This window comes from Microtus ochrogaster, chromosome 2, assembly GCF_000317375.1.
Source record: "Microtus ochrogaster isolate Prairie Vole_2 chromosome 2, MicOch1.0, whole genome shotgun sequence".
NCBI classification, from domain to species: Eukaryota; Metazoa; Chordata; class Mammalia; order Rodentia; family Cricetidae; genus Microtus; species Microtus ochrogaster.
Genome location: NC_022010.1, coordinates 16,930,263 through 16,940,336, shown reverse-complemented (window position 1 = coordinate 16,940,336; position 10,074 = coordinate 16,930,263). Strand labels below are relative to the sequence as shown.

General features: G+C 48.5%; 1 protein-coding gene across 1 annotated transcript; it reads right to left on the bottom strand.

Moving 5' to 3' along the window:
• Positions 1-1,119: 1,119 nt before the first annotated feature.
• Positions 1,120-1,848, bottom strand: LOC106144011 (ral guanine nucleotide dissociation stimulator-like). Its single transcript, XM_013349659.1, has 3 exons — positions 1,670-1,848; positions 1,557-1,593; positions 1,120-1,203 (listed from the first exon to the last, which is right to left on the bottom strand). The coding sequence occupies exons 1-3, from the start codon at positions 1,846-1,848 to the stop codon at positions 1,120-1,122; spliced, it is 300 nt and encodes a 99-aa protein (XP_013205113.1).
• Between the last annotated feature and the right edge of the window lie 8,226 nt (positions 1,849-10,074).

Below are 10,074 nucleotides of genomic sequence, written 5' to 3'. Positions count from 1 at the left end.
AGGCGGAAATCCTCAATAAATAAATAAATTAAAAAAAAAATAAAAAAAAAGACAGGGAGTAGCAATAATATGAGCAAAGGGGTCAACACCTGGTGATGGCACCCACAGAGACAGTTGACGTGAGCTACTGAGAGCTCACTGCCTCTGGACTGATAGTGGGGGAACCTGCATAGGACCAAACTAGGCCCATTGAATGTGGGGGACAGTTGTGAGGATTGGGCAGTCTGTGGGGTCACTGGCAGTGGGACCAGGATATATCCCTAGTGCTCATACTGGCATCCAGGATGAGGAATACTTTGCTCAGACTAGATATAGGGGTAAGGGCTATGTCCTTCCTTGAAGTAATGTTTCAGACTTTGTTGGCTCACCATGGGAAGCCTTACCCCCAATGAAAAATGGGTGGGGGTGGGTTGGGGGAAAGAGTTGGGCAGGAGGGGAGAGAGTAGGAACAGGGATAGCTATGTAAAATGAGAAGAGATTGTATTAAAAAAGAATTTAAAAATATTAAAGGAGATATTAGTAATAGAACAATAAAGATTTAAACAAAATTAAAAGTGGTATTAACAATAAAAAGAATTAAACAGAATTAAAGGTAATATTAACAATGAAACCATAATTAAAAAGGATATTAACAATGAAAACAACAATAAAAAAGAAACAAAATAAAAGGATATGTTTTCTCTAAAAAGGAGGACAGCTTATATGTGAACTGTTTCTGGGTGGAACTCCGGAGGTATTTCTACTACCTATGAAATTACCAGGCACAAGAACAGATCATGAGACACACAAGGGAACTGACTTTAAGAGTTTATCGAGAGATAGAAAGACATGTGTGAAGGCCTGAAGAAGCTGGTGCAGGAAGAGTGCTTAAAATGGGCGTGTCTAGCATCTAAAGGCTGCCTAGCACACGTGCATGGGTGCTTATGTAGCTGTGCCACACACAGATCACATGACCACACTGCACATAGATCACATAGGGCTTGAGGACCCTGGGTGGTTATGGAAAGGTGCCAGACTACTTGATAGCACATGCATGGCCCTGGAAACCGGGAGTGTCAGAGCTTGAGGTAGCTAGACATTTTGCCAAAGCTCTGCATGATGGAAATGATAAGAACCTAACTAAATATCAACACCAGGAAGAGGGGAAACAGGCTCTGGGTTACCTAATTGCACACCAGCAGCTAGAAATAAGTGCAGCCACACCTAGTGTATCAGATGATGTGGGCAGACACTGATCAAAATTCAGAAGCTGTTCTGTACCAGCCACTGGCAAAATTGATTCCCAAACTGCTGGGTTCTCTAGGGGTTTCAGATCTCCCTGTGGCCCTGCCACAGAAGCTGATCTCAGAGGCAGCATCTCTTGTATTTCTGAGGCTTCTGGTGTTGTTGGCTTGATGATCGCACAATCTAAGACAGAAGGAGATGGGCTATTAGTGGAGGTGCCCTAGAAGTTTCTAGAATGGGGTGAGCTTCCCAGAGATGGCCTTGCTGGTCACACTAGGTCTGTTCATGTCAGAAAATGCCCAGTCCCCTCTCCGCTCAACAGGACATCTCACCCGACAGGGGTCCAGCTCTGGTTCCAGACCAGGGCATCTGGAGAATTCCCTGGTACAACCCATCACCGAAACCACCTCCTGCCTTCTCAGGCACATACCACAGGCCTCCTCACCCGTTTTTGGACTCCTGCTTTTCCAGCATTGATAGCAGCTCCTCAGTTTGCATTGCAACCTCTGTGGACGGCACGTTTAGCCTTATGTAGTCCACCAGCCTCTTCACAGTGACCGCGTCTGGAGAGTCGCAGAAGTCCTGGGGGTGTTTTCTGAGCCACATCGACAGAAACCATAACATACCGCGTCTGGAGAGTTGCAGAAGTCCTGGGGGTGTTTTCTGAGCCACATCGACAGAAACCATAACATGACACTGCAAGGAGGAGCAGGTTGGCGGGAAGTAGAATCAGAAGCCTGGCCTTTCATCACCAGCACAACACTGGCCCCTCAGATGAGGAAAACGCTGAGCAGCCCCCTTGTTGCTGGGCATGGTGGTCAGGAGTGAGGGGCTGTACGGGGAGGACTGTAAACTGGGCTGAACTGTGGTGCGGATGAATTCCCCTAGGGCCCTTTAAGTTTCATGCATCCCTATGTTCCTCAGAACCAAAGGGATCATTGGAGGTCTCTGTTTTCCTCCACCTACACATGAAGTCTCTGATACCATCCTCTATGGGGATGCCAAGAGGAGGGTGACTGGTAATGGTTTAGCCCTCAACACTAGCCACACAAACATCCCACTCCACAGACGGGTTCTTACCTCCCTCTTCACCCAAGCACACTCACGCCTTTTTTCCCTGATCCTGCACAGTCAGGATGGAAAGATCCATACCTATGGCATTTCATGAGGGTGTCACTAAGTTCATGTGTCTCCAACCCACCAAGAGATCTAGAGGGAGCTACTCGAATCTGATGTAGGAAGAGAAGCCAGGAAAGGGATGAGAGTGCTGAGGGCTCTTTCCACTGTTCTGACTTCAGTGCTGAGGGTCTAGGAATGAGCCTCTGGTCACAGCTATTCAAGGATCTCCACGCAATAGGTGGAACCTAAGCTGCTCCCTGCTAGGTTTCTTGGCTTCTAGTTTTCCCTGCTAGGACTTCTTGGGTGCCCTCTGGGGCTCTTGCCTGGCTCCATTCATCCCATTAAACCTAGGTAGTGTCTAGAACCTTTGATACAAACGGGGAAAAGGAATCTCTCATTTCCTCTTTAAGAGTTTCAAACATTCTCTTGAAGTTATTTTTAGGTTTTTTTTTTTTTGCTGCATCTATATTTGGTTGTTCAGGTCTTGTTGTTGTAGGGTCTTTAGGTTTTACTGGTGTTGTGTTGCTCTTTGTGGTGTTGCATGTGTTCTTACCTTGTCTACTCATCTTTTCCTCTAATAGGTGTGGTTAGAGCTGTCTGAGATTTTATTGAATAATCTTCTAGGTGCCAATGTTTCGGAAGCTCAGATGGTTGTTCCTCGTGGTACTGTCAGTGCCACAGTTCTAGTTACCCTGCTGGTTACTCCATACTCTCGGAGATAGCTCAGCGCTCCTGTGCTTTTCTCTACTCCCTTGGAGCTTGCTGTTTCAGGCTAGATGACTGGCTTTGACGTGTTTCTGTAAATCCTCATCTGGAACCCCTCCTACAGAAGTCCCTGGCTTGGAGTTGGTCCCACAAAGTTTTCTGGCTCTGATCTACTGGCTTGGAGTTCCCTTGCTCACCCCTCCCTGCTTCATCCTGCCCCACCTGCTCACCATCACCCCAGGCTTGCTCACCCCCTTCTTCATCCTGCCCCACCTGCTCACCGTCACCCCAGGCTTACTCACCCCCCTTCTTCATCCTGCCCCACCTGCTCACCGTCACCCCAGGCTTGCTCACCCACTGCCCCTCCCCATCCTTTCACGCTGGTCCCCCTCCTGTACATAGCTGTCATTTCCTCTTCATCTGTGTCCTTACAACTTCTCTGCTGTAACTTTCTGCCAACCTGTGTCTCCACGTCTGCCTAGTGCCCAGCTACTTGCCCGTGTCCCCAGTGCCCACCTGGATTCCATTCTATTCACCTATGCTTCCTCTAATCATTGATTCCCTTATTAATCTCCTCCATCCCTCTTGATAACCCGTGTCTCGTCCTGCTCATGTGTGTCACCTCTTGTTCACACGTTCCTCTTCCTGATCAGCTGTGCTGTCTCTGGTCACACAGGTTCTCTCCTGTTCACCTGATGTACACATGCATACATGCATGCAAGCGCACACACACACTACTGCATGCAAGCACACACACACACTACTGCACACGACACACATGCACACACACCATGGCACACTCATAGGTCCTTCAGCTCACCCATGTCACTCCTGCTTAGTGTGTTCCCTTAAGCACAATTCTGCCCTTCCTGCTGACCCTTGGACCTCTAGCTCATCAGGGTCCACTCCTCCCCCTCCCCTCTCCTGAGGACATGTCAGCCAGTGCTCACACTGTCAACTATGGCTCATGTGATGCTGCCTGTGTAATCAGGCCTTCTTGTGTTCCTCCATGTTTTCAACTCATCAGTCTGTCCTCTTGGATCACCCAGGTCACCTCCCGCACACCTCTGTCCCCTCCTGTCAACCTTTGTCCCTTTCTATTTAAATAAATCCTATAATGATCAACTGTGCACCATCCTGGTAACCGATCACACCCTTTCTCTCCCACCACCCCTCTTTCTCACCTGCTCACCTATATATTCTAACGCTTTCCTTTGTCTCCTCCCGCTTACCCTTGCTGGTGACAGTCTGCCTTTCCCTGCCTATCTCAGAAAGTCCTAGTGCTCCCTCTAGTGGCCACTCCGCTCATCCTAAGAGAGGTAACCCCGCTTCTGGTCAGCCAGGAGGAACATGTCAGGGGGGCAATACCCAAGGCCACCAGGTTATAGACTTCCCCAGGCACATGTCCAGTCAGCAAGGTGGGAATCCACTGGAATTAAGGGCCAGCCTCCATACAAGTACCTCACACTCAAATCAAACCTAAAAAATGCCAAATGCCCCTGACTCTGCCCCCAGGCTGTGCAGAACCAGCAGGAAATAAGTTGACCTACAGGGCTCTGCATTCTCTCTGTCTATGGATGAGTATGCATAACCCCAGATGTGGCAGGAAATGAGATTGCATTCCTTTTATTCAATGCGAGTTTTTCAGCTCTACCCACCTTTTCTGGTTTGACCTTTGACCTTCCAGTCTCCAATTATTCCACACTGGTATTTTTTTTATTTATTAGATATTTAAAAAAATACCAATCCAAGTCCCTGGTGCCACTGTCATTGGCCCCTCAGTCTGCCCCAGCCATACAACTGTCATCCCCATTCAGAGGAACTAGTTTAGTCCTATCCTTGTTCCTTCCCAGTCTGGCTGGGGTTGGTGATCTCCCATCGGCTCAGGCAAACTGCTTCACTGGGTGAACACATCATGGTCTTGAACTCCTTGCTCATATTCTCACTCCTTTCACTCTTCAACTGGACTTTGGGAGCTCAGTCCAGTGCTCCAATGTGGGTCTCTGCCTCTGTTTCCATCAGTTTCTGGATGACCACTCTATGGCCACACTGATATTAATGGCAAGCCTCAACCAGTCTGTTTTTTTTTTTTTTTTTGGTTTTTCGAGACAGGGTTTCTCTGTGGTTTTGGAGCCTGTCCTGGAACTAGCTCTTGTAGACCAGGCTGGTCTCGAACTCACAGAGATCCACCTGCCTCTGCCTCCCGAGTGCTGGGATTAAAGGCGTGCGCCACCATCGCCCAGCTAACCAGTCTGGTTTTATGCCCCTTTGACTTGCATTATATGTATTATGCATAATTATATATTTAATAATTGTATGCATAATTATGTGTAATTATTATATTATGTGTATATATTATATCCATAATGTGCCTAATTATTATATGTCTAATCTAGACAAGTCTATTCTCACACCTTCTTTTACGTTCCTAGCTAATTGTCTCATTTTCCTCCTGTAGCGAGATATCATGTCTAAGCTTCAGGGCTGTTTGAAGCTACAATAGAATTCCAGACATCAAATGACCTGTCCTAGAATGGCTCAGGACAGTATGGGGACAGCAAAGACCCTCCCTATAGTCTCTATGACAGATCTCCTTCACCTGAGTTACCACCAAAATCCATGAGTAGGATAGGGCTGAATTACCCAAAAAGAACTCAGATTCTATGACCTCTGTAAAACTTGTGACTCTCCAATAAAAAGCTGCTGCCTTCTATGAACTGGATAACCTCAGGCTGAAGTGTGAAATCTCTTACAGATCTAGTCTAGGATGTTGTCAATTGTCCCCACACAGGGATGCTATAGAGTCCCTGGGGTTAGAAACTGACTGTGGGCTATTGGGATAGCTGCCCTAGACGCTGTGCTTTCCAGTATCCAGAGGGATGCTGCCATGGACGGGTGACCCAAGAGCCTGCAGGCATGAGAGGAAGCACAGTATTGAACTTACAACTTTTTTTTAAAATTTGTATACATTTTTTATTGCTTTATAAATAATACCATTCAAAATTTCCACTTCCTCCCCTCCTCCCATTTCCCTCCTGTTCCCCAACTACCCCTCACCCCTCCCCCTCCAGTCCTAAGGCACTGGGATTTGTCTTTACAGCGTGTACTGACTTTTTGGGATCCTAGTCTGTTTAGATGAATTTACAACTCTTCCAGCCACTCTTTAAACTTTCTTAGTGGTTGATATGGGCCCCGAGCGCCCCCTTGTGGCCTCAGAGGGGCTGTGCATACACTAATCATTCTGGCCCAGTTCTCCAGAGCTTGCTGAGCATCACACACAGGTGAGGTTAGCGGAGCAAATCCAGTGACCCTGACAGAAATGAAAATATTCTAAAGAGAAGCTTGAGTTTTTCCATCTGAAAACAATAGACCCCCCCCTAAATGGAAATTTCCCCAGGATCTCGCGCCAGTGGAAGGAAAATGCACCAGCCGGAGAGGAAACTTCCAGAGAATTCTCACAACTCCTCAGGCCACCTCATAGGAAAGACTGAAGACACAGCTTGAGCAGGGCTGCTTAAATGTGCATACTCTTGGCCCTCTATGGAAACCTGCATCTCACTTCAGATGATTAGGTAGTCTCTGAAGCTCAATGTGGCCACATTAAATAAATCTCCTTTTCCCACTATTAATTTGGCTATTTCAGTTGGCTTATTGAAAATGGGCAGGCAAACCTGGTAGTTTATGGAAATGGGTAAACGAAACTGGCTTGGGGCACAGGCTGAGTTCAGTATCACAAGGCTGTCCTGAAACTAGAAACACACAGCTGACTTCAAAGGTCCCCCCCAGTACAAGCTTCAGTCTGAGTCACCCTAGAAACACCCCTCTGCTAACACACACTCACACCCACTGAGAGCCAACCTGGCCCTTGTGTGCCCAGAACAGCCTGGGACAAACCTGGATCACATGGGCCTCTCTGGGGAGAGGGCTGCGGCCAGTAGCATGGGCCACCTAGTGTGTCCTGGAACCATCTGGACGGTGCCAGGAAGAAGTGGCTCTCCAAAAAGTCACCCCTATTCTCAACAAGATCCCAATAACTACCTTTGTCCCAGGGATTCTGTGCCCTACTTACTCGTAATTGGTTGGACAGTGCCCATCCTATGTGGTAGAGAGAGCCAGCTATGGGTCTTCCATGAATGATCCCCAGCCTATCTTCCTGACCTTCCAGGAAGGACTTCTCTGTGTATCTCCAGGCATGACCCGCTTGGCCTCCCTCCTGTGTCCAAAGCCTATACCTGGCTGATGGATGCTTCCTGACCAGCAGGAATCGTGGGGCTGAAGGCCAAATGATGGGACCCTGCACACAGACACCGCTTCGGATTTTGACTTCTGTGATGCGCTTCCCCCACGACAAGCTGTTCACTTTCGGTGAGTTAGGTGGTTTAATGCTCATGAAAAGGCCCATGTGGAGGAAATAAGATTCAGCTGTGATGCTCATGTGGAAATGTCCAGTGGCTAGATGGGATGCTGCCAGCCATGCTGGACTCACCATAGTTACTGTGAGTTCACTCATGTGTGTGTGTGTGTTCACTCACGTGTGTGTGTGTTCACTCACATGTGTGCGTGTGTTCACTCACATGTGTGTGTGTGTCAGAGCCAACATCAGCTGTCATTTCTCAGACATCGTTTACCTTGTTTTATATGACAGTCACTCGGCATTCTAGAGGCTGTAGCCAGGCTGGCTAACCAGTGAGCCACGAAGACCCCCCCCCCCATCTCCACCTCCACAATACCGAGACTAAGGCACCCACCACCTATGCCGCCTAATTTCATGTCAGCTTAATACAAGCTCCAGTTATCTGAAAGGAAGGAACCTAAATTGAGAAAATGTGTCCAGAAGATTGGGTGGTAAGATTGCTGGGGGAGAGCCCAGCCCATTCTGGGTGGTGCCATCCCTGGGCTGATGGTCCTGGCTTCTATAAGAAATCAGGCTGAGCAAGCCGTGAAGAGCAAGCAGTCAACAGCACCCTCCATGGCCTCTGCATCAGCTCCTGCCTCCAGGTTCTAGCCCAGTTCCAATCCCTGCCTTGTAAATCCTTTCCTCCCCAAGTTGCTTTTGGTCAAAGTTTCATGACAGCAACAATAACCCCAAGTAAGACACCCTCACACACAATCTTTTCTTTTTTTAAGCAGGGGTTCTGGGACTTGAACTCGTGTTCTCGTGCTGGCACAGCAATCTTCTCCACTAACCATCCCCCAGTCTTTTCTCTCTGTTTCAACATGCACCTCACGCCAGTGCCCTGGAGACTGGTTTGGCTTTTGCTTTTTCAGTTTTCTTTTGTTTTTATTTTTATTTTTGTTTGGGGAGGGTGTGTCTCCGGACCTCTTTGTTCTACTTCTCAGCATGACCACAGTGAATAAATCTCCATTCTCTGCTTGTCACAGTCAAGTCTTTAATTGGCTTTTGAGGTAACACTGGAAGGCGCTGCCTGCTGCACTCCCACTGCTAGGAGCTGGGAATTAGAAACAGCATAGCATCAGGATCCTTGCGCTTGAAGTCCAAGGTAACCAGTGTGACTGAACGCTAAAGTCACAAGTCAAAGGCTTCTAAACCCTGGAGTAATCGGGCCCAGTCACTCAGGGCCTGGCCTGTGAGCTCCTGGGCCTGCTGGGCTTGGGTACTGTAATGACAACATCTGGTTGCAGCTGAACTGAGTCAGTGAGAAGTGGTCCCCACACAGCAGCTGAACACAACTTGTTCTTGTTCCTTTCTCTTCTGAGTGTAAGGAGAAGCTGGGGAAGCCGCTGCCCCCACAGTATGCCCTGGAGCTGCTCACAGTCTACGCCTGGGAACAAGGGAGTGGAGACACTGAGTTCAACACAGCCCAAGGCTTCCGGACAGTCTTGGAACTGGTCACCAAGTATACGGAGCTTCGAATCTACTGGACAATGTATTATGACTTTCAAGATCAAGACATCTCCAAATACCTGCACAGACAGCTCACAAGAGCCAGGTAGGCTGATCCCCTCATGACTCAGCTCCTCAGCAAGAAAACCCAGACAATAGCAGTGGAAATGGGGAGGTGGGAGCTCCGTGTCTTGTTATTGACACGAGGCTGTCTCCTTATTGGCATGAGGGCCACCAGCACTTGGAGGCCGGGGTGGGCTCTCCTGTCTGCAGAACAAGGCTATGACCCTGTCCAGAACCAAACAGCAGAGGGAGGGGAGTCCATGGAGCGGGAACTGAGATGTTCCAGCTCTATTAGAAGTCATCGGGGTTGTGGGACTCAGAAGACTGGTGCTGGACTAATGAACTGTAAACAATACAGTGACTTGTCACATGTCTTGATCCTGGGTTGTGTTCAGCCCTTACACCTCATCCTTTGAGACAAACTGGTTGAACTCTGTCCATTTTACAGATAGAGAGGCTGAGGAACCTGTCCCAGGACACAGTTGCTAACTGGTAGAGGATTAGAACCTAGGCCTTCCTGGTCGTGGGCAAGGATCCCTCCAGGCTTGCTCTATGCTGTCGGGCAGGGACTCAGGACAAACCAAATAGGGGTGTTCTGCTGGGCTCCTCCCCTGTCCCTGTGCAGTGGTACCTAGGGTACCAGACACTAGGGAACTGACAGCTGGTCAGTTCCTTCTCTGAATGTTGCTCTGCAGCCCTGTCATCCTGGACCCAGCTGACCCAACAAGGAATGTGGCTGGTTCTAGCCCAGTGGGATGGTGGCTCCTGGCAGTAGAAGCTGAGGCCTGGCTGGATTACTCATGTGTTAAGAATCGTGATAAGTCCCAGGTGTGCTCCTGGGCTGTGTCGGTAAGACCTTACCATTACCCTGTCCCCTTTGCACACTTCATCTGTTCGGAGAATATTCTCAAATGATGTGGTATTTGACTGAAATTCTCCACACTTCTACTGTGCCTCTTTTACAGCCATTTTAGCACCATTCAGATATTTCACAGGTTGGCAAGATGGCACAGTGGGTAAACCATGTGCTGCCCACACTGATGTCCTGGGCTTGATCCCTAGAACCCTTTGGTAGAAGGAGAGAACAACTCATCCAAGTTTCTTCTGACCCTAACCTC

Coding starts and splice junctions, on each gene's coding strand:
- LOC106144011 (XM_013349659.1), bottom strand. CDS start 1,848: ATGTTATGGTTTCTGTCGATGTGGCTCAGAAAACACCCCCAGGACTTC. Junction 1,594..1,669: donor AAGCAGGAGTCCAAAAACGG/GTGAGGAGGCCT, acceptor GGAATTCTCCAG/ATGCCCTGGTCTGGAACCAG. Junction 1,204..1,556: donor CAGAGCTGGACCCCTGTCGG/GTGAGATGTCCT, acceptor CTGATACACTAG/GTGTGGCTGCACTTATTTCT.